At 41.6% G+C, this 25227-nt stretch overlaps 1 protein-coding gene across 1 annotated transcript in view; it reads left to right on the forward strand.

The window, feature by feature from the left end:
- Positions 1-25227, forward strand: part of DNAH9 (dynein axonemal heavy chain 9) — a 636923-nt gene that overhangs the window by 485559 nt on the left and 126137 nt on the right. The window contains exons 61-62 of the mRNA XM_060238867.1: positions 2568-2761; positions 16864-17012. Coding sequence (XP_060094850.1) covers positions 2568-2761; positions 16864-17012 — 343 coding nt within the window. The remainder of the gene's footprint in view (positions 1-2567; positions 2762-16863; positions 17013-25227) is intronic.

Below are 25227 nucleotides of genomic sequence, written 5' to 3' on the forward strand. Positions count from 1 at the left end.
CTATAAGTTCTTGGGACCGTTTCACATTAAACATGTAATTAATAAAGTGACAGTAGAACTTGAATTGCCTAAAATGTTTAATAAGATACACCCCATCTTTCATTGCAGTTTACTTCGGAGGGACCCTGGAACTACGCCTTGGTACCCTCGACCCCAAGTTCCAGAACCTATTCCAATTGGGGATCAGAATCATCATGAAGTAAATGAAATTCTAGATGCAAAGCTGAAGCGGGGTGTATTGTATTTTTTAATTAGATGGAAACATTTTTCTGTCGCTCACGATGAGTAGGTTGAAAGCTCAAATGTAAAAGCACCAGAATTAATTAAAAGATTCTATGCCAAACATCCTTCAAAATCTCGAAGAAGGGCTTGGGGGGGGCAGTATGTCAAGCATGCATATTTCTGGGTGCCATAATAGACCATAAGACAAAGAGCAGGACACTTCCCCTCCCCCCTTTCTTCTTTTACAATCTAGGGCAAGTAATAAATCCATCTGGCCCAAGGATGTTTAGGTTAGCCTTGCTATGAATGGTGCGATGTGCCTCTCCCCCAGATTCACACAGCCAGGTCTTATTTGCTCTCAGAGAAAGTGTGAGAAAGGGAGATGTTTGTAACAGCCTGCATTCCTAAGTAGTAGAAGAGATACTATATAGTAACCTTTGAACCCATGACTTAAATTGCATCTTTATGTTACTCTTTGAAGCTATCCTATAAAGTATCTATGTGTATCTATATTCGTCATTACTTTTAAGGATTTTGTCCTTGGCAAAGCTAAGCAACTTTTGATTGAATAACAAAAGACTGATTATTGAGAAATATCGATGCTTGACGCTGGACATTCGCTGGACACTGTCCTTCTACCTTGACAGAACTCTCCCATTCTGTAAGGACTTTCAGTTGTTTGTGTCTTACAGAAACCCTCATCAGGATCACAAAATCACTTCACAACACTTTGCTAAGTGGGTGGCTTTGACAATTGCACTCTGTTATGAGCTTGCAAAGGAACCCTTAGTTTTGAGCACATCTCACCAGGGCTGTTGTCACATTGTTGGCTTTCCTCAATGATGTACCTCTGGAAGGCATTTGCACTGTTGAGATTTGGTTTTCCCATTTCACTTTCATGACACCCTGAGCCCTTGCTGTCTGGGCATAGAGAGATGCATCCTTTGGCTACTCAGTATTGAAGTTGGTCTTCTAGTGATGCATCATGGACATCTCAGGTGAGCTTGTACAGATAAACGTGCAACTGACTGACTGCTTTCTTGCTATTTGGTGATGGGTTTTGTTGGTCTGCCAGAAACCTCCATCCTTGCTAATCACCCAGGTGTGGGACTGCACAGGGACAACAAAGATAAACAGATTGTTTACCTGTAACTGATTGTCTTTGAGTGGTCACCTGTGCAGTCACACATGCTCACCCAGCCTTTTCCACTGCTGGCATCTCCTTCCACTTACATTGAATGGCCTTGCTAGTGGTGACTGGAAGGAACTGAGCAGGGGCAGAGCTTTTTTCTCAGCTCCAGGCATGCTCAGTTGCAGCCTGCTCCCCAGAGCAGAGGAAAAAGCCCACCAAAACTCTGAGACTAGTTCATATAGATCTCCAAAGACAGGTTCCTGCACAACCAAAGTATATGATTGCACAGGTGACCACTCAAAGATAATCAGTTACAGGTAAGCAACCTTTGTTTATAATCTTTGTCCTTTTAGCCACTATGAAGATCACAACTTGTCAAAAGACTGATTATGTGAAGGTAAGTTCATTGTTATGGCTTCTGTATATACTTTTAATATACTTTCTTTTAATACCATCTTGATTGAGTGCTGTACACCTATAATGCAGTGGTCTTCAAGATTTCCAGGATTCACTTATAATCCCAGTGTTAATAAACCAATGACCAATGTTATGGAGGGATCCTTTCCACCTTGTCTCACTGCCTCCTCTCCCTGGGTTTGTGCAAGTGACAGGTGTGTTATCCTTGTTCTGTACAGATACAAATAAAGTAACCAAACAAGCCTGCTCCACAGAGGCTCAGTACCCAGCTTAAATGGCTTCATGACCCAGCTGATGGTCCTTGACCTTCAGAAGACCACTGCAGTAGCAAAGACATTCCTTCAATTTATCCAGGATTCTAGAAAACATTGACTGCAGACTAATGCATTGCATATCTTTCACTGAACAGGTTTGAGAGCATCTGAATAACAGAAGCTACAGTATATGCATGAATAGATATGAAGATGATAAATTCTCCAATGCTGATTGGATGTCATAAAGTGTCAAGGTTTAGTATCGAATATTTCTCAGGGTTGTAGCTCACAGACACAAAGTGGTGAGGAGATGTAGTAGGAGGGCAGAGAAGAAGGTACCAAATCTTGGAGTAAAGTAAATGATCCTCCACTAATAAAGTTAATAGCTTTTAAAAATCAGACATGAAAAGATGAAAGATGATGTTGGATATAGATCTGCAGACCTGTTGTTGCAAGTTTTCCAGCAGCTTGTTGCCCCAGCAATCCTTATGTACAAGTCTGCAGTACAAGTAGCTCTAAATAATGGTCACTACCTTTTCCAGGCTTTGTCATCCCTGGAACAATTTCGCAATTTGGATCGGGACATTGAGGGTTCTGCCAAAAGATGGAAGAAGTATGTGGAGTCTGAATGTCCTGAAAAGGAAAAGTTTCCACAGGAATGGAAGAACAAGTCGACTTTGCAGAAGCTGTGTATTATGAGAGCCATACGACCTGACCGTATGACATATGCCGTCCGGTAAGTCTTGTTCACAAGATGGTTGATCTGTGCCTTTTCCATTAAAACAAAAAACTAAAGTTGTGAACAGAATGTCCAAGAAATACAAAATAAGCCATTGAACAAGTGCTTAAATGTCTTGATCTTTACACGCTCACATTCCTGGCTGAGAATTCTGTCAGACGTTGGAGCTCAAAGTAAACGGACCATCATTTGTTGCAAAAGTAGTGGCGTTTATTTGTTATCTCAAAGTTCTGAATAGGCAGTTATTGGAACTGATAGCAAGTATTGAAACATACATGGGTTTTAAGGCCTTACATCAAAGCATTTCTAAACAATCCTACATTCTCACACTCTAGTGCTACAAGTAACACTTTCCCTACTTCTTATCGCTTGCGGCTCCCTTTCTCATGGAGGAGCCCTGCTGGCTCTCCTTGAGGCTTGCTATCTTCAAAGAGCTGTTGCTCTGTTAGTGTTATGCAGAGGAATTCACAGCATGGGTTAGTAACATTTCTAAGACTGTTTGATATGCAAGGTCTTTTGCTTCATAGTTCAAAAGAGTTCAAAAAGAGTTCAAAGATGGAGTTAGTCATGTCAAGAATACATTCAGCATAATAACACAGTAATGCTCTCCAATGTCTGACATACTGCCCCCCCTAAGCTCTCGCTCGGGGTTTGTCTGGGTGCAGTAGGTAAAATTTCTTTAACAGAGAGGGAGCTCTCAGATCAGTTGATTTAACCCATTCATCACAACTAGTGGGGAAGTACTTCCAACGAACCAAATAGTACAACACCCCCCTTTGGACCCTAGAGTCCAGCACCTCCTGCACCTCATGATGACTCTGACCCTTCACTTGAATAGGTGGGGGCTCTGGAGGGCGGGAGTGCCAAGACGTAACTCCAAGATCCTTGCGAAGAAGACTGCAATGAAAAACAGGGTGAATTTTACTAAACATCTTAGAAAGGTCCAGTTCTACAGTCACTCGGTTTATCACCCTTTTGATTTTAAATGGACCTAGGAACTTATACACTAATTTTTTGCAAGTCTGCGGTAACGGAAGGTTTTTAGTGGACAAGAACACACTCTCCCCTTCCTTGAAGTCCCATTCGGGGGAGCACTTCTTTTCAAAATAGGCTTTATAGTCCCTTTTTGCCATTTCTACATTTTCTTGGATGATTGTCCAGCCCTTCTTTACTTTTTCCCACCATTGTTGGCAAGAGCTAGGTGGCGCTGTTCCCTCGGGACTGGGTAGCAATGGGAACGGTTTGCCTTCATAGCCGTTTACTATCTGGAATGGCAAGGCTTTGGTTGAACTGTGCAAGCTATTGTTGTAGCCGTACTCTGCGAATGGGAGCAGCTCTACCCAGTTGGACTGCTGGTAATTTATATAACACCTTAGGTACTGCTCTAAAAGACTGTTTACATGTTCTGTCTGTCCGTCCGTCTGGGGGTGGTAGGCAGAACTCAGTCCTTGTTTTATTCCTGCCATTTTGCAAAACTCCCGCCAGAAGTTGGCAACGAACTGCGGCCCGTGGTCACTAATGACCTTGTCAGGGAATGAGTGGAGCCTAACCACGTGATGGAAAAACAAGTAGGCTAGTTTCTTAGCTGTCGGTAATTGTTTACAGGGAATAAAATGCACCTGCTTGGAGAAGGTGTCCACTACTACTAGCACTACCGTTTTTCCCTGGGAGACCGGGAGTTCCACTATAAAGTCCATCGATACCATGGACCAGGGCTGGTTTGCGGTGGGGATCGGGTGCAGCAGTCCCGGGGTTTCCCCCCCCCCTCTGCTTAGCCATGACACAGATAGGGCATGAACTCACAAATTCAGAAATGTCCTTTTTCATCTGAGGCCACCAGAATTGGCGATTTACTAAATGCAGTGTTTTTACATAGCCAAAATGGCCGGCCAATTTGCTGCAGTGGCAATGCTGCAGGACCTCTGATCGGAGGGACTTTGGCACTTAGAATTTCCCCTCGTAGTACCAAAATCCCCCCTCTCCTTTCAGAATACCTTCCGGCCTCCCCTCTCCCTCCTTTTCTGTCTCTTCAATGAGCCTGTCCCCCCCCCCCCGGGCTCTGGTTGCCCAGTTTTCTTCCCGGAGCGGGTAGTTACCCCCCCAGCCACTGCGGAAGGGGGGATGATCGAGTCTATGATTTCCTCCCTCTGGCTCTCGTGCTGGGGCAAGCGTGAAAGAGCGTCGGCCAAAAAGTTTTTGGAGCACAGGATGTGTTTGAGCACAAAGTCAAATTTAGCAAAGAACCCCGCCCACCGGATTTGTTTGGCGGTCAGTTTCCTCCAGCCTGTTAGGGCTTCCAGGTACTTGTGGTCGGTCCAGATTTCAAACGGCCCCCTGGCCCCCTCTAACCAGGACCTCCAGGTTTTCAGGGCATACGTTACAGTGAACACCTCTTTGTCCCAGACCGATAAGTTGCGCTGCTCATTAGAGAACTTGCGCGAGATGTAGGCACAGGGCCGGAGCCTCCCCTCCTCATCTTTCTGCATTAATATGGCTCCTACGGCCATGTTGGAGGTGTCGCATTGAACCATGAAGGGCTTTAGCTTGTTTGGATGGGCCAACATGGGTTCACTGGTGAATAGTCTCTTAAGTTCATCAAATGCAGCTTGGCAACTAGGGGTCCATGGTAGTTTCGCCCCCGGTTTTTTTGCTTCCGGCCCTTTCCCTTTTATTTTCAGGAGATCAGTTAAGAGCAGCATCACCTGGGCGAACCCCTGTATGAACCCCCTATAAAAATTTGCGAACCCGAGGAAAGATTGGAGCTGTTTGCGTGTCCTCGGTGGTTCCCAGTCTAAAAGCACTTGGATTTTGGCTGGGTCTATTGCTAATCCCTTCCCGGACACTCGAAACCCTAAGTAATCGAGTTCCGTCTGGTGGAACTCACATTTCGATAATTTTGTGTACAGTTTGTGCTGATATAAGGTCGTTAGCACCTTTCGTACCAGGGGTACATGGGACTCTAGATCTTTCGAGTAGATAATGTGTCATCCAGGTACACCCCCCCCCCCATGTACAGATATTCCCGCAACACTTCATTTATAAAATTCATGAATACCCCGGGGGCTCCCTGCAAGCCAAAAGGCATTTCTAGGTATTCGAACTGTCCCATGGGTGTATTGAATGCCGTTTTCCACTCGTCCCCCTCCTTGATCCTGACACGAAAGTAAGCGTCCCTCAGGTCTAGTTTGGTAAATATAGACCCCTCCAACACTGTGCTCAATAAGTCTTTGATTAGGGGGATGGGGTAGGCGTTGGACATGGAGATCCCGTTTATTCCATGAAAGTCTGTGCAAAGTCTCGGACTCCCATCCTTCTTCTTCCAGAAGAGGACTGGGGCGGCATGGGGCGCAGTCGCTGGCCTAATGAGCCCCCGCTTCAGGTATTTATCGATGAATTTCCGCAATTCGTCTTTCTTGGTCCACCCCATCGAGTACAGTTTGGCTTTGGACAGTTCCTGCCCCGGTATCAGTTCAATCGCACAGTCTGTGTCTCGGTGGGGTGGGAGCTCATAAGCCTCTTCCTCGCTAAATGCCTTGCGGAGGTACTGGTACTCTTTTGGGATGGAGCGGATCTCCTCCACCGACACACATGTCTTTTCATTCATGGGGGATGGTGTTGGCCCCCACTTCCCCTGCCAGTGGTGGTGGGTGTACCGCCAGTCGGTAAAGGCCTGCAGGAACCTCGCCATGGTGGTCAATTCAGGGCCTTGGGTTTCGTACAGGCTGACGAACCACCGCCTCGCTGCCCCCTTTAGCTTTGATCCTAAGTGTTTTAACAATTTATTGATAACATATGGTTACAAAACTTAATTATAAATTTTTTGTACTAACCCATATGATATTTCAACCCCCCCTTTCTCCAATGTTGACTTCCCCGAAGTTATAGATTAAGTTCAATACTAAAGGTACCACTAACCAATCAAAGTTCAATATTTTTTTTCTCATTAATACTAAAAAATTGTCCAATGTCTTTTTACATTCCACTCTTTCTCCATATATCCTTTAAATTTCTTCCACTCCTTTTTGAATATATCTAAATCATAGTCTCTTAGAGTTCTAGTTAGTTTATCCATCTCACTCCATGAAAAAACTTTCACAATCCAGTCCCATTTCTCTGGTATTTTTTCTTGTTTCCACAGCTGCGCATACAATATCCTAGCAGCTGAGAGCAAGTACCAAATTAAAGTCCTGTCTTCCTTTGGAAATTTTTCTAATTGTAATCCAAGCAGGAAAGTCTCTGCAGTTTTTTTAAAGTCATAACCCAAAATTTTGGAAATTTCTTGTTGTATCATCTTCCAGAATTCTTTTGCTTTTTCACAAGTCCACCACATGTGAAAAAAAGAACCTTCATGTTTTTTACACTTCCAACATCTATCCGACATTTCCTTATTCATCCTAGCCAGCTTTTTCCGAGTCATATACCACCTATACATCATCTTAAAACAGTTCTCTTTGATACTCTGACAAGTTGAGATCTTCATCGTGTTCTTCCAAAGGTGCTCCCACATATCCATTTGTATTTCTCTATTCACATTGATTGCCCATTTGACCATTTGAGACTTTACTACTTCTTCTTCTGTAGACCATTTCAATAATAATTTGTATACTTTCGATATTAATTTTTCATTATCTCCAAGCAGGACCCTTTCCAGTTCTGTTTGCTCACGTCTAATTCCCTCCGATTTAATATCATTTTCCATCAAGCTTTTAATTTGTTGCATTTGAAACCAATCGTAATTATTTAACTCTTCTGAGGATTTTAATTCAATTTTATCTCCTTGAATCTTGAGCAGTTGATTATATGACATCGCTCTTTCTTCATCGGATTCAGCTGTTATTTTTATTACTTCTGCTGGCACTATCCACAGCGGCTTTCTCTCATCACCATATTTCTTATATTTTATCCAAGTATTTAGTAAACCGTTTCTGATATAATGGTGAGAGAAAAAACTGTCCATTTTATTCTTCCCATAACACAAATACGCGTGCCAGCCGAATTTATTCCCATGAGCTTCTAACCATAAAGGTTTTTTATCTAACAGCATTATCCAATCTTTAATCCATGTCAAACATACCGCATCATGATACAACCTTAAGTCCGGGAGTTGAAGACCACCTCTCTCTTTGGCATCCGTTAAAATCTTCATCTTAATCCTTGGTTTCTTTCCGGCCCATAAAATCAGACATCTTCCTTTGCCATTTGTTAAATTGTTTGGTATCTTTTACAATCGGGATAGTTTGGAACAAATACATTATTCTTGGCAAAATATTCATCTTAATTGCAGCTATCCTGCCCAATAAGGACAAGTTAAGTCTATTCCATTTCATCAAATCTTTGTCCATCTTGCACCACAATTTTTCATAATTATTTTTGAATAAATCAATATTCTTCATGGTTATCTCTATTCCAAGGTATTTAACTTTAGTAGTGACCTCACAGCATGTCACATTTTGCAATTCTTTAATTTTATTTGGTTGCATATTTTTGCATAAAAATTTCGATTTCTCTTTATTTATATATAGTCCTACTAACTCTCCAAATTCTTTTATCTTGGCTAACAGCAATGGTGACACTTGGGTCGGATTCTCTATTATGAACACAATGTCATCTGCAAAAGCTTTATATTTATATGAGAATCCTCTGATTTTTAATCCTTCTATTTCTTTATCATTTTGTATTTGTTGTAATAAAATTTCAACAGTCATTATAAACAACAATGGTGATAACGGACATCCTTATCTTGTACCTTTGCTTACCTTCAATTCTTTGGTAAGATCTGCATTTCTGCACAATTTTGCTTGCTGTTCCATATATATTGCTCTCGTCATTTTTATAAAATGTTCCCCTAAGTTTATTTTTTCCATTCTCTCTCTCGGCTTGACTTCGCGAATGAAGATTTAAGAAGGGTGCAGTAGTCCACGTCTGCTGCAGGCTCGCTGGTGGCTGACAAGACCAATGCGGGACAGGCAGATCCGGCCACAGTGGCTGCAGGGAAAAGTCTGATTTGGGGTTGGTGCTGTAGCAGTGCGATTCTTCCTCAATCTCCTTTTGTCCTCAGGACCAGCTATGTGTGCGTTCTCAAAGGAAGAGACAGCCTGGTGGATGGTGTGCCTCCATGCGTTGTGATCTGAGGCTAGGTCAGACCACTGGTGATGGTTGATGCGACAGGTGCCAAGGGATTTCTTCAAGGAGTCCTTGTACCTCTTCTTTGGTGCCCCTCTATTTCGATGGCCGGTGGAAAGTTCGCCATACAGAGCAATCTTGGGAAGGTGGTGGTTTTCCATCCTAGAAATATGCCCTGCCCAGCGCAGCTGCATCTTCAACAGCAGTGCTTCGATGCTTGTAACCTCCGCCCTCTTGAGGACTTCAGTGTTGGTCACAAAGTCACTCCAGTGGATGTTGAGGATGGTGCGAAGGCAGCGCTGATGAAAGCGCTCAAGGAGTCGCAGGTGATGACGGTATAAAACCCACGATTCGGAGCCGTAGATGAGGGTTGTCATCACAACCGCTTTGTAAACATTGATCTTTGTGCCTTTTTTCAGATGCTTGTTGCTCCACACTCTTTTGTGCAGTCGGCCAAATGCACGGTTTGCCTTTGCCAGCCTGTTGTCAATCTCCTTGTCGATCTTGGCATCTGAGGAGATGATGCACCCCAGGTAGCTAAACTGCTGGACTGTCTTCAGAACTGATTCACCCACAGTGATGCAGGGAGGGTGATAATCTTCCTGGGGTGCAGGCTGGTGGAGAACTTCTGTCTTCTTCAGACTAACTTCTAGGCCGAATAGCTTGGCAGCCTCTGCAAAGCAGGATGTCATATGCTGCAGAGCTGATACCGAGTGGGAGATGAGTGCAGCATCATCAGCAAATAGTAGCTCTCGGATGAGTTTTTCCATTGTCTTGGAGTGAGCCTTTAGTCGCCTCAGGTTGAACAGGCTGCCATTGGTGCGATAGCGGATGTAGACACCATCGTCATCATCTAGATCTACTGCGGCTCTTTGAAGCATCATGCTAAAGAAGATCGTAAAGAGAGTTGGCGCGAGAACGCAGCCTTGCTTTACACCTGTGCCTATTGGGAAGGGCTCTGAGAGGTCGTTGCAGTGTCTGACTTGGCCTCGCTGGTCTTCATGTAGCTGGATGATCATGCTGAGGAACCTTGGGGGACATCCTAAACGTTCCAAGATTTGCCACAGGCCTTTCCTGCTAACGGTATCGAAAGCTTTGGTAAGGTCGACAAAAGTCACATATAGACCCTTGTTCTGTTTCCTGCATTTCTCTTGGAGCTGCCTGAGAACAAATACCATGTCGGTGGTGCTCCTGTTAGCTCTGAAGCCGCACTGGCTCTCTGGGAGGAGTTCTTCTGCAATGGTGGGCACCAGTCTGTTCAGGAGTATTCTGGCAAGGATTTTGCCTGCGATGGAGAGCAAGGTTATCCCCCGGTAGTTGGAGCAGTCTGACTTTTCTCCTTTGTTCTTGTGTGGAGTGATGATGATTGCATCGCGAAAGTCCTGTGGTAGTTTGCCTTGTTCCCAGCAGGTGACAAGTACTTTGTGAAGTTTGCTATGTAGTACTGTGCCCCCATGCTTCCAGATCTCTGGTGGGAGTCCATCAACTCCCGCTGTCTTGCCACTTTTCAGTTGCTTGATGGCTTTAACAGTCTCTTCTAGGGTGGGGATCTCATCCAACTCTGTTTTCACTGGTTGAAGTGGGGTGAGGTGGATTGCTGAATCTTGAACTACGCGGTTGGCACTGAAGAGAGCCTGAAAATACTCTGACCACCGGTTCAATATGGATGCCTTGTCTGTGAGGAGCACTACGCAAGGGACTCTGAGCCTGATATGAAAGGCCATATACTGCCTTCAGGGCTTCGTAGAACCCTCTTAAATCACCAGTGTCTGCACACAGCTGGGTTCTCTCTGCAAGCTTGGTCCACCACTCGTTCTGAATGTCTCGGAGCTTGCACTGGAGGTTGCTACATGCAGCGCGAAAGATTGCTTTTTCCCCGGGACAGGAGGGCTGAGCAAGATGTGCTTGGTAGGCAGATCTCTTTTTTGCTAGTAATTCTTGGATCTCTTGATTGTTCTCATCAAACCAGTCCTTGTTCTTCCTTGTGGAGAACCCGAGGACTTCTTCAGAGATCGACAGGATGGTAGTTTTTAGGTGTTTCCAGAGTGCTTCTGGAGAAGGGTCTGTGGGGCAACTGGGGTCCTCAATTCTTGACTGGAGTTTTGCCTGGAAGGCAGCTTTAACTTCGGCTGACTGAAGGCTGCCAACCTGAAGCTTCCTCCGAGGGATACCTCCTCTCCTGGGTGTGGGTTTAAAGTGAAGACGGAGATTGCAGCGTACAAGACGATGATCCGTATGACATTCCGCACTGGGCATTACTCGGGTGTGTAAGACATCTCGAAGGTCTCTCTGGCGCACCAGAATGTAGTCGATAAGGTGCCAGTGCTTGGACCGTGGGTGCATCCAGGTTGTCTTCAGGCTGTTCTTCTGCTGAAAGATAGTGTTGGTGATGGTGAGCTGGTGCTCCGTGCAGAATTCTAGCAGGAGGCGCCCGTTATCATTGCAGTTGCCAATGCCGTACTCCTTTCCAGGCTTCTGAGTCTTTACCTACTCTGGCATTGAAGTCACCAAGGATGACGACCTTGTCCTCTGTAGGGGTCTTCCGTACGAGGTTGCGTAGATCAGCATAGAACTTGTTCTTTTCTGCAGGATCTGCTTGAAGGGTTGGGGCATACACACTGAAGAGTGTTGCATGCCGCTTGTTTTGAAGTGGGAGGCGCATGGACATGATGCGATCTGAGTGACCTGTTGGCAGGTTTTCGAGTTTGGAGGCAATGGAGTTCCTGACCATGAAGCCAATGCCAGAAAGGCGGCTCTCAGCCTTTGACTTACCCGACCAGTAGAAGGTATAGCCAGCACCGTGTTCTTGAAGACTACCTTCCTCAGGGAAACGGACCTCACTGAGAGCTGCTATGTCAATATTCAACCTGAGAAGTTCGTGGGCAACTAGAGCAGAGTGTCGTTCAGGGTGACCACTGTCTACTGTGTCAAGCATAGTTCTGATGTTCCAACACGCAAGCTTAAGTCTTTGCACACTTTGTGAGGCAGGTGCATGCCTTTTCTTTGTTGTTATTTTTTGACTGCAAGTAAGGATGCCCGTTGACCATGGGTAGGCAACTGGGGTGGGAGAGACGAGCTTTGTTTAGGCCACCTTTTCTAGGCCCCTCTCCGTGTGGAGCAAGCAGTGCTGTCCCTAGATAAGGCTGCTTGGTCGTTCAGGGTGCTGCCGAAAGATGCTTTCATCTCCGGGTCAGCATCAGGCGACCAATACCCTGAACCGTCTACATGCAGGATCGGGACTGCGGCTTCCAGTGGCATCTTCCACCTGCCGTTTCACCCCTTGCCCATCGCTGCAGGACTTGGTGTGTTGTGGGTTGTGGATGTGGATATGCCCTTCAGGCCTGCGCAGAGGAATTTTTAGGTGAAGCACAGTGTGCGCAGTACTGGCTCCACCCTTTCACCTTGGGGTCATCTGCCATGGCCCAGTAAGCCAGGACGCCGGCAGCGAGTCCTCCAGGTGGTAGGTGTTACATTAACGAGCTCTATCTGCCCGGGTTTGATGTTAGAGTATTCCTTCTCTTGGCTGGTGAGGTTGGTGAGCCCAGCCTGCCCATCCGGTTATACCGCCGGACATTCGGTCGCACCATGACGTGGCAAACTCTGTGAGAAACGGGGGGGACCAGCAGGAAGGTGTTGCCACGGATGCAGTAATGCAGGAGAGGCCATTGCAGTGACCATCTGCCAGGCATAGCCGGACAGTGACCACGCGGCGTTCACTACACCGGGAAGGAGAGGCTATGTATTGCGCATACACTTTTCCCTGGGGGGCAGGATACCCAAGAGGGAGCCCACCCCTCCCCCCCATTTTTTCCATTACCACAAACATAAAGTCCCAACACAAATTGTCAAAGGCTTTTTCTGCATCTACAGAGAATAAGGCCGCTTCCTTTTCTGGATGCTTCTCATAGTATTCCACAACGTTAATAACAGCTCTTACATTGTCTCTTATTTGTCTTTTAGGAAGAAATCCGGCTTGGTCTTTATTTATAAAGATATTGCTTCAGTCGTTCTGCCAAAATTCTTGTATAAATCTTATAGTCATTATTCAGCAGTGAAATTGCTCTATAGTTCTTTACATTTGTGGTATCTGTCTTCTTTAGGAATCAAAGAAATTACAGCTTCCCTCCAGGTATTTGGAATTTTCCCTTTTTCTCTTATCATATTTAACAATTTCATTAGTTTGGGTGTTATCTCATCTTTAAGAGTTTTGTAAAATTTAGATGTAAATCCGTCTGGCCCAAGAGCCTTACCTTCTTTCATTGCTTTTATTGCTGCTTCAATTTCAACTTTCTCTATTGGGTCATTTAAAATCTTTTTCATATACTCAGTTAAAGGTGCCACTTGGATTTTCCGTAAATACTCTTCCATTTTTTCTTTCCTAATATTCACACCTTTAAATAAACTTGCATAATATTTAAAAAATTCTCTTTTGATTCCTTCTTGATCTACTATTGCTTTTCCATTTACCATAAGTTTGTTGATGGTTTTATTTTCTTTCTTTTTCTTCAATTGCCAGGCCAAATATTTTCCAGGTTTATTCGCACTTTCAAATGATTTCTGTTTCAGACTTTTTAAATTCCATTCTAGTTCTTTGTTCAGCAAATGTTTGACTTGGGATTGTAATATCGTAATTTCTTTTATTAACTTCTTTTTTCCTGGCCTTTTTTTCAAATCCCTTTCTTTTTTATTTATTTCATTTTGTAATGCTAACAGCCTTTCTTCTTTGGCCCTCTTATCTTTATTGTTCAATGTGATTAATAGTCCTCTCATTACTGCTTTGTAAGTATCCCATACTGTTTGAAATTCCATATCATCAGTTTCATTTATTTGGAAAAAAGCTGCAGTCTCCTTTTCTAAAAATGTCACAATGTCTTTATCTTGTAGTAAGTCTTCATTAATTCTCCATCTTCTTGTTTTCTTTTGCAATTTTGTAGACCAGCATATTGGATTATGGTCCACCCAAACCTTTGGTAGAATCTCAATTTTTTTTTTTTGTTATGAGGCTCAAACTCTTGGAACCCCATAACATGTCTATTCTAGAGAAAGAGTTATGTCTTGCTGAGAAGAAGGTATAGTCTCTTACTTCAGGATTGAATTTTCTTCAGATATCCTCCAAATTTTCTTGTTTGACCAACTCAAAGAAAGAATTTGGTAATTTTCCTTCTTTGTCATTCTTCTTTTGGCTTGATCTGTCAATATTATTTTGTATTGTCCCATTAAAATCGCCCACCATCAAAATCTGATCATATGTCTTTTCATCTAGTTGCCGATTAATATCTTTAAAAAATTTATCTTTCGCTCCATTGGGCGCATATAATCCTAGTAGCAACATTTTTTTCGCCTCAATTGTCACTTCTACAGCAATATATCTTCCTTCTTTGTCTTTAAATATTAGTTTTGGTTCAAGTTGTTCTTTGATATAGAAGACTACCCCTCTTTTCTTTTGTTCTGCTAATGAGAAAAATTCCAGTCCCAAATTTCTATTTTACAAAAATTTGCAATCTTTTTGTTGTATATGATCTTCCTGTAAACAAATTATGTTACATTTTTGTTTTTTTAATCCAATGAAATGTTCTTCTTTTCTGTGGTGAATTTAGTCCATTTATATTCCAAGATAGTAGTTTGTACTCCATTATGATGCTGTCTCTTTATTCTCTTCAAAAAAGCTATGCATCTCTTGTTCACTCCTTATTGTAATCCGTTTTCCATGTTGTTCAAAACCAAGACCTTCAGGTATTATCCATCTAGTACTCTCTGCATGCAGCTGGTCAGTTAACTTCTTGCATTTCTTCCTGTCAATGATCACTTGTCTTGGTAACTCTTTCATTATTTTGATTTTGCTCCCTTCTATGATCCAAGCTTTTTGGAAACCTTTGTTCAAAATTTTTCCTGCCAGATCTTTTGATCTTAGTCTTATAACAATGTCTCTTGGCAGGCCTTTATCCTTTGCATATGCTGAGTTGATTCTGTAGGCATCATCCAACATACTTCTAAATTTGTCAGGGTCTTCCTCTAGATATTCAGTGATAGTGTTCACCATATATCCCATTAAGTCCGCCTCCTCCTTTTCAGGTATTCCTCTCAGACGAACTTGTGTTTCCATCAACTTGCAATCATGTATTGTAACCTTCTCTTGAAGTTTTAACAAGATAGAGGCATGTGTATCCACTTTTTCCTCTACCTCTTTAACTCTGTTTTTAACCTCATCTTTAAAACCCTCAATATCTTTCCTGAGATCTCAAACTTCCTTTTTAAATTCTTTTTTCATTGCCATTTGCATTTTGTCCATAGCTTTTAACATTTTAGATTCCAGAGTGTCAAATTGAGATTGCATTTTGTCAAATGAGTGAGCCCTTGCACGGGTTACTCTCCCTTCTGACATAGAAAAAGTCACCAAGCCTTAAAAAGTTTTCCAATTAATATTCAACACCAAGTCCAATAGCTTAGAACATGCTTTTTCAAATAAGACTAATTTCGTTTTCTTCCTAGCTTCCTAGGCAGAGATATTGATTTTTAACAAATTTGACAGTTTTTCTCCCTTTTAAAATGGCAATCGTTGTTTCTCTATGGTTAAATTCAATTTCTAGAGAGTTCCTTCTTGATCTTGGTCTTAATTCCTTCCTAGTTCAAATGTCACAGCTTTTGTAATCCTTACAGAGTTTTTTGATTGGTCAGTCTCTTTTACTTCCTGGTGCAGGTTGCTCCGTTCTCGTGTTTAGTATCACAGCTTTGGAGACTTGTGGGAAAGTATAGAAATAGTCTTCATCATCAGCCGCAATCCACAAGCCACAAATATTCAAAACACCTTTTCCTTTTCTCTGAATTCTTTTGAGGCTATTAAATTAGCAAAGTCCAGTTTTGGCAGGCTGAATTTTCATTCAATTATGCCTTAGTTCAGACTATTTATAAATTCCAGCAACTTGTAGGAGTGTAGAAGTGTAAAACACAGCAAGAAGCGAACTGTATCACATGTCACAGACCACAGACCACAGAGAGTCAAAACATCTCCCTCTTTTTTCAGGGCCTGCAAAACCGCCCTCTTCTGGCTAGCTTTCTAAGATGGAGCTTGGAATAAACATCATGCCATCATTAACATTAACATAACTGAGATAATAGCACTATTAGATTATATTTTAGACTGTTTTTAGATTATTTAAATATTTAATTGTTATCTGTATTGAATTGTATAATCTTGTTTTATTGTTTTAACATGGTTTTACCATGTCCTGTAAGCCGCCATGAGCCTGCCTCGGCGGGGAGGGCGGGGTATAAATAAAATTTATTATTATTATACCATTGAGACTGACATGAAACTCCAACTGGCATAGAATGTGGCAGCATGGATCCTTATGGGGACCAGCGAATAGCACATAGTCAACCTGTGCTGTGTGAGCTGCACTGGCTTCTGGTGGAGTACTGGATCAGGTCCAAGATCTTAGTGTTAACCTTTAACACTCTTAGCACTATGGAATCCACACATTTTTGGGAACCACCTGTCCTGGTATACCCTCTAAAGAGCATTGCGCTTGGCAGATAAGAACTTGGTCCAAGAGATATCCTGCTGTCCTCCAACCTGGTGGAGCTCTCTGCTGAACAATATCTGTGCTCTGCGGGACCTTATGTTGTTCCACCAGGTGTGTGTTTGAGGACAGCAACAGTTCTATCTGTCTGGCACTCTTACTCCCCGCCTTCCCCTGTGAGGTAGTGGCAGGATGTCATCTATTTAAGCTGATGGTTGTGTTTTTATTGCATTTTTATTGTTTCAATTATGTATTTATATATTCTACTGTTGCACACTGCCCTGAGTTCTGTCTTTACAGGGGAGTGTGGTTTAAAAATCCAAATAAATAAATAAAGCCCTTTAGATCAGTTGCACTTAAATTATATTAGAACTGCCTGTTTTTATAAATTTATTACCCAGAGTTGATCGGAAATGTTTTCTGAAAATGAATGCCTTCAATAATATCTTCCAACAGAGATTTTGTGGAAGAGAAGTTGGGGAGTAAATATGTGGCTGGAAGATCTCTGGATTTTGCAACATCATTTGAGGAGTCGGGACCTGCAACCCCAATGTTTTTTATCCTCTCACCTGGAGTTGACCCCCTGAAGGATGTAGAAAAGCATGGTAAATACATTGTGTCAGTAAAAAAAAAAAGGCAGCCCAGCATGCTATAATATTACTTCACGATAAGCTTTTGTGAACTTTAGCCTACACATAGATAATAAGTGTGATGAGCAAGGACTTCCTTATGTAGCTGTATGGATTTTCAGTGCAACATAAATTTTGGAAAGGGCCCTACATTCAGGCCTCTCTTCAGAGGGATGAAGTTTCCTTCTGGATTTGTAAATAACAAGAATGAGCTTGCATTCTTCTCATTTCTCTTGTATCTGAACATCTTGCAGCATTCATCTTGCTATTTCACTCAGTGCCTCCATAACTGATATTTGTGAGTCAAACTCCATATAGCGTTCAGTAACAGATGCAAGAATCTGAAGTTTGGACCAGAAGGTTATGCAGGGGGCAGAGGACACACTTCTTTTCCCATGAGCTGGTTTTCTTATCAGAATCTTCTGAGCTGCTTTTTGTCCTCCTTTATTTTCACTTCTTGGTCTCAAGACTTTCTCATCCGTATTCTGCTTGGTGACAGAATATACTTAAGAGAAATATAGTAGCAAACGTTCGTTAATATTTTGAATAGAAGATGGGGAAAGAGTTAATATTTCCCCATGATCTGACAAAGTAATAAAAGGATGCTTCCCTGCCCCTCACTCCTCCATCCTTTACATGCACAGTAATGGAATATTAATCTGTTCTAGTGGTTATACATATGGAACGGAAGTTACAACTCTCAGTTCAAGCACTGGATTGTTAATCATTATTGGGTAGGTGGAAGATCTAACAGTTCTTTATAAAGGCTACTTTGCTATATGACAAATTAAGTATTTTTAATATCATTAAAATTGAATTTATAACAAATACCATACTCAGTCTTTGTCCCCAATGGGGACCCAGTGCTGCATTGTTCTTGCCACCATTTTATTTTCACAACAGCTTTGTGAGATTATCTTCATTTTTGGCACTGTAACTTTCATCATTATTCTGGGGTTACTGGCCAGTTTTCAAACATGCAGCATTATTTTCTGAGTTATGCTTGCCATGGAGACCCTCAGCTTCAGTCGCAAATAATACAGTGTGATGGCGGTTTGTCTCACCTTGGCCAAGATTTTCCCATGCCTTTCAAGTTTGGCTATGGAACTCTCACAAGCATCCTAAAGCTGGTGGACAATTTTGAGTCTCCTACTTTATTCTCTGATGAGTTATGCCTGCCAAGGGGATGTAGTGGTTAAAGCGTCAGACTAGAATCTGGGAAATTCAAGTTCAAATCCCAATTCTGTGATGGAAGCTTGCTGAGTGACCTTGAGCCAGTCACATACTCTCAGCCTAACCCACCTCACAGGGTTGTTGGGAGGATAAAATGAAGGAGAGGAGAATTATATATGCTGCCTTGGGACCCCATTAGGAAGAAAGGTAGGATGTAAATAAAGTAAATATATAAACAGACATGGACAGATAGGTCAATTCTTTTATTATTATAGATTAATGGTAACAGCAAGCCAAGTGATTTGTTTGTCTTGTTATGATATTTGGTTTGGATCAGGGTTGTGGAAGGGGCAGACAGAATCTTTTTCTCTCAGCAGTCCTGCCTGTATTCCACCCCCCCCCCCAGTCCAAAAAGCAGGTTGGAGAAGATGATTTCAATAAGAAAAAAATAATTTCAGATTTTTTTCTGCAAACTTGGTTAATCCCCTAAGTTTGAAGAAAGATCTGTTTACTTGGATGTGGCCCTAATCAGCAGAGTTAGGTATCTGCAGATGGGCACCATGTGTTGTTATTAGTATATATTATTGACACCAGCAGGCGGTCCATCCCAGTGGTGCTGGATGCTAGCAACCACTGCAGGCCTGGGTGTGCAGGAGGAGGCCCCTGCAAGCCCTAGCTGGAACAAAGAAGTACGCTGGCAGCTGTATGGGCTCAGGCTTAGCAACAAAGGATTGAATGGTAGATGGCTGGACCTGGAACCTTGCCAGCCTCAGCAGAGCATGTGCAGGAATATGGGACCCTGCAAATCTTACAGGCTCACCTCTTGGTTTTACTTTAAACCAATTTTCCTTTCTCCAAGAAAAACAAGGTTATAAACTTCCCACTAGCAGGACAGCGGCTCCTCAGAGTTAAATGTTGGCATTACTTTGGCCATATTCTAGCATGTGCTTGTTGCAGAGTACTAAGGTTATGACTGGTTTGGAGGGAGTTACTGTTAACATCATGCTGTGGTATAAATGTCTTTCAGTGAGTTGAAAAATATTCAGAGGAGACTCCCGTAAGTGATAAAGAGAAGGCAGATCATATCAGGAATAGAAACTGGGTGTCTTTAAGCCATGAGAAAGGGAGTTTGACTTGACAGATTTATAAAAGAATTAATTTAGTTGATCAGTACCAAATTTCATCTAGTGTAGCCCCCAATTCAGAGTATATACAGAATTAGCTCTCTTGGTTTTTAAAGTTTTTAAAGTAAGAACATAAGAACATAAGAGAAGCCATGTTGGATCAGGCCAACGGCCCATCAAGTCCAACACTCTGTGTCACACAGTGGCAAAAAATGTTATATACACACATACACTGTGGCTAATAGCCACTGATGGACCTGTGCTCCATATTTTTATCTAAACCCCTCTTGAAGTAGTATAGCTGGACTTTACTTTTTCATTTTAGTTACTGTCATTAATAAATGAGTTGTTTGAACTGAGCCTGGAAAATATTCTCCTATAACTGAGCATCTTCATTCAAGCATTTATAGAGTTCATGCAAATATATTAAAAAGACAACTGGTATTATACCAGTAGTAATGTATGGCTGTGAGACTTGGACTATAAGGAAGGCCAAGTGCAGAAGAATAGATGCTTTTGAACTGTGGTGCTGGAGAAGAATCTTGAGAGTCCCTTGGACTGCAAGAAGATCAAATCAGTCAGTCCTAAGGGAAATCAACCCTGACTATTCCCTGGAAGGTCAGATGCTGAAGCTCAAATACTTTGGCCACCAAATGAGAAGGGAGCACTCACTGGAGAAGACCCTGATTCTGGGAAAGACAGAAGGCAAAAGAAGAAGGGAATGGCAAAAGATGAGATGGCTGGATAGCGTTACTGATGTAACTAACACAAATTTGAGCAGACTTTGAAGGATGGTGGAGGACAGGAGGGCCTGGCGTGACTTTGTCCATGAGGTTGCAAAGAGTCAAACTCGAATGTGTGACTGAACAACAACAAATTATAGCAAAGCCATGATGACTGTATTAATCTGCCAGCACTGGATTTTTTCTCACTCTTCAGTACTTTCTTTGCCATTCAAAAGCTGCTGTTGCATGATATTGTTTCCTGAAGCACCCCGAGGACATTTTGGGTAGAGGATATAACTTCTGAGTTTCATGTATATCATGGTCCAGCAACTTTCTCAGCTGTACAAACAATGAAGGATGTGCAGTGGAATCTTGTTAATCCTTGATCTCAGGAGCTGTTATGAAGACCTGCCTACTAAGAAAGTAAAAAAATGAGAAATTCACTGAAGAAAACAAAATGCACCATATGATATTTTTCATATAATTCAGTAGAATGCAAACACACTCATACTACCATATCCAAAATACTGAGTAACTACCATATCCAAAGAGCCCTGTGGCGCAGAGTGGTAAAGCTGTAGTACTGCAGTCTGAGCTCCCTGCTCACGACCTGAGTTTGATCCCCGGCGGAAGCTGGGTTCAGGTAGCTGGCTCAAGGTTGACTCAGCCTTCCATCCTTCTGAGGTCGGTAAAATGAGTCCCCAGCTTGCTGGGGGAAAGCATAGATGACTGGGGAAGGCAATGGCAAACCACCTCATAAAAAGTCTGCCGTGAAAACGTTGTGAAAGCAATGTCACCCTAGAGTTGGGAACGACTGGTGCTTGCACAGGGGACTACCTTTACCTTTTTACCATATCCAGAATACTGACCCAAAATGAGAAATACATTCAAACACAACAATAATAGCAATAATACATTTATAATAGCCATTTTTCCAGGATTCTATATAGACACTGTATCTTTAAATTTCCAAGTGTTGCTCCCAGAGAGCTAAATGTAATTTTCTTCCTTGCTTGCACTATGTGTATCAGAATCAGAGTCTATGGCTTGTAGAGCATGAATGATGTAACAATGCAGAGCATGGTAAAACAAGAGAATCCACAGAGAACTATAAACTGAAGAGAGAAGAAGAATTCGTCCTTTCTGGAACTCAAAGACGGTTTCGAATGTCTTCTTCTGCTCGATTCCTCATTGCAATATGAATATTCTTCTTGGAGCTATTGTAATACAAGATCAAAGAACCATGCCAAACACCATACATTTAACAGATAACATACACCAACAATAACTAAAATAATGACAACTGACCCACAGAAAAGCTTCATTCACTCTCGGATCAACACATTACCTTCAAGAAATCTGCTGAGGCTCTTACCTCATTCTCATGTGCTCTCACTAAATACAAATTGCCTCTTTTTCTTTTAAAGGGATGCTCTCAATATTCATAAAAACGGTTCTCTTGTTGTACCATATTTCTTTGGTGAATTTCCCATTTTGCCATATTGACACCAAAGCTTGTATATTACTGCATTAACTTTTGTAACAGGTTGTAATTTCAGTAATATGGAGAAATTAATGTTTTCTGACAATGACAAAGATAGAATCTTAGCTACTTTTCCAAGTATGTTTGAATAGCAACCCACGAAATTGAGTTCTGATTGGAGCCAATTAGCTAATTTGAAAAAGAGAATGATGAGATATATCATCCATCCGTAATGGATTACTGTAAAGTAGATAAAATAATGAGAGGCACTAGTTTTATTTACTAATTCAGAAACCTTTAAGAAAAATTGGATGGCAGTGTTGAACAAGTGTTCTCTAGATCTTATGCTTTTAATCATAGAAACAGCAGCAGAGAAAACTAAGTCTCTTGAGGATGAGGAAGATTTAAATAAAAAGGCTACTGGTAAAGAACATTTTGACAGCAAATTTCTGGAATTAGAGAATAATATTAAGGAAATGCAGAATAAGATTGGAGAAAATAAGATTTAAAAAATTCCACAGTGATGTATGGGATGGGGGCATGGCGTCAGGAAGCTTCATGGCGGATGCCTAAAACTTCGCCTCTCAACCCAGTCTCCATCTGCCCAATAAAAACAGCAGTGAATTTCAACAAAAGCCCTTGAGAATGCAAAAAGAGAATGGGGAAAACAATACCCCACAACACTCACCAAAAAGGCTCAGCACCAGACAGCAAGCAGCACAGCATAGCCCTGAGGTGGGAGCACCCAGCGCCACTGCAAAAATCGTGCTGCTAAAGAAAAGGGTGGTGGAAAACCCTGGAAAAAAGAAGGACGCACAAGATGAGCCAGTAACCTCTAAGCTGTTGCAAAAAATACTAAAAGACTCTCTACAAAACATGGAAAGTTCTATCTTGCAGAAACTTGATATGAAAAATGAAAAAAATCCAACCAATAACAGACCAGTTGAAAGACTTAACCATTAAAGTTAAAAAGACAGAGGCACAGAGGCGATGACACATGGAATGACCCTGCAAATGTAAAATCAGCAGTTACAAAAAGAAGCTCAAGATCTGAGAGAGAAAGTAATAATTTTTGAAACACAAGCCCATTCTCATCAGCTGAAGTTCAGAGACTTCAGAGAAAACCCAGAAGAAGCAGGCACTTTACTACAAGACATGACTGTATGGCTTGTTCAAATCCTTCAAATGGGGGAAGATGTATATCCTATACTGCTGAAGGTTCATCACATAGGAGCCCTTAATCCACAGAGAAAACTGCCCAGAGATATTCTGGTGGAATATGCAGACATCAGGCAGAGAACAACGATCCTTAACAAAGCAAGAGAGATGGGACATTTACTTTTCCAGGACATTAGAATACTAGTCTTTCCAGACTTGCCTAATGAAGCACTATCTATAAAGAAAAAGTTCAAATATGTCACTACAAAATTAAGAGAGGCTCATATTGCCTACAGATGGATCACCCCTGCCAAACTAATGGTGTATAGAAATGAACAGCAATACTATGCTTCGGACAAAGACTCTGGGACTGGACTACTGCAAGCACTGAAGCTAGGAAAAGCCTCGGAGCAAAGCAGAAAATCAGCAAAAAGAAAACTATCGCTATCTGAATCTCCAGAAAAGGAACATATCTAAGCACTTATCCAAGGCACACATGACATCAACAGAAAGAAGATAGACTGTATTGTTAAGTATAACAATATGACAGGGGTGGCCAAAGGTAGCTCTCCAGATGTTTTTTTGCCTACAACTCCCATCAGCCCCAGCCATTGATCATGCTGGCTGGGGCTGATGGGAGTTGCAGGCAAAATACATCTGGAGAGCTACTGTTGGCCAACCCTGCAATATGACATCAACAGAAAGTATAACATCAACAGAAAGAAGATAGACTGTATTGTTGAGTATAAGATATTTAAAAAACAAGTAAACAACTGCTTTCTACAAATTTGTATCCATTCCAATACTCCTCACTGTGTACTTCCAAATCAAGAGGGACGGCCATACCTTTAGTGAAAACACTTCGGTTTGTTTTAAAAGCAGAACTATCTGATCCCCAGGGCAGATTCCATTTCATAAAGGGCATCCTAGATGGAGACCTTATGACCATCGGACCAAACATAAATCAGGTCCAATTTCTGAAAGAAACCCTTGACAAATTGAGTAAATTTCAGGAGGGAGAACTACTCTTGAGGAGACTTTAATTATATTTTAAATAAATTTTGCAACAGATCAAATTTTAAAAAGAAAAAAAATGGAAAGATTTCCCGACTGAATTATTTTATGTCATAAAAAAGCAGGCCTACATGACATATGGAGAATGAAACATCAGGGTGAAATAATAATTCATATTATAATTCATATTATTCAGCCAAGTATAATTCTTTCACAAGAACTGATTATATATTGACTTCTTCCTTTTTTCTAGACAAATAACAGATGTTAACATAGAGCAAAAATCATGGTCGGACCACTCCCCAATATCCTGTAATTTTCATGCCTCAAATCAAACAAAGAATACAAAAAATGGTCCTTAGATAAATCAATTTTATTAAAAGATGACATAAAAGAACAGATTACAACTAACATTATTACCTATTTTAAAGAAAACAAAGGACACCACAGTTCAGAATACTTGGGATGCCATTAAAGCGGTTATCAAGGGACAGCTAATGGCAATATCCAGCTCCCTGAAAAAAGAAAAAAGAGAAAAAATTAGAATAATACAAGATAACATTAAAATACTAGAAAGTCAGCATAAGAAGTCTGGCAATAAAAAAATATTTTAAAAGTTGTAAGCTGAGAGAAAAATCCTAGAATCCTTACTAACAATAAAAATTCAAAAAGATTTACTCTATGCTAGGCAATCATATTGGCTTAAATCTCCAAGACAAAACAAATTATTAGCTTGGAAAATAAAAGAAAAATCAAATGCCAGATTAATACGTGCTATTAATTCACAGACAGGAAAAACTCTTACAAATACTAGTCAGATTGTGGAAGAACTACATCAATTTTACACCAATTTGTACACCTTACAAAACATATCACAAGAAAAAATTGAAGCCTTTTTTCAAAAACACAAGGTTATACGAAATATTTCTGTGACCCATAGAGAGCTGTCAGAGAAACCTGTACAGACAAAAGAAATCCTAGAAGCCGTATCTCAGTTTAAAAACAATACTGCTCCAGGACCAGGTGGTTTCCCACCAGAATTTTTAAAATTATTTAAATCTGAATTGGCTGGCCTTTTTGAAATTGTATGTAAAAGTATTTTTGAGTCTGGACAACTCCCAAATTCATGGTCACAATCAGAAACTACCCTCATCTCAAAATCAGGAAGGGATCCTTGTTTGCCTGCATCCTATAGACCAGGGGTGGCCAACAGCAGCTCTCACCAGATCCTCACAAAAAGGTGGCATGAATCTGCCAAATATAAAAGTATATTATGAGGCAGTTATGCTTGGCAATATTTTAAGAGCAGCAACAGTAGAGATCCCACCAGATTGGGTAGGGATAGAAATGGACCCATTACCCAATAAGTTTCTATATGATTTATTATGGAATACAGAACTGATTAAAAAACTAGCATTCATCGTCCGTCTTGCTGTGCATCCCCATATTGGAACTGCCGTGAGGCAGGCCTGCTGCGGAGGTTGATCGACAAGCCTAGAATTCTTCCAGATAAC

This window comes from Heteronotia binoei, chromosome 5 (assembly GCF_032191835.1).
Source record: "Heteronotia binoei isolate CCM8104 ecotype False Entrance Well chromosome 5, APGP_CSIRO_Hbin_v1, whole genome shotgun sequence".
In the NCBI taxonomy this organism is placed as follows: Eukaryota; Metazoa; Chordata; class Lepidosauria; order Squamata; family Gekkonidae; genus Heteronotia; species Heteronotia binoei.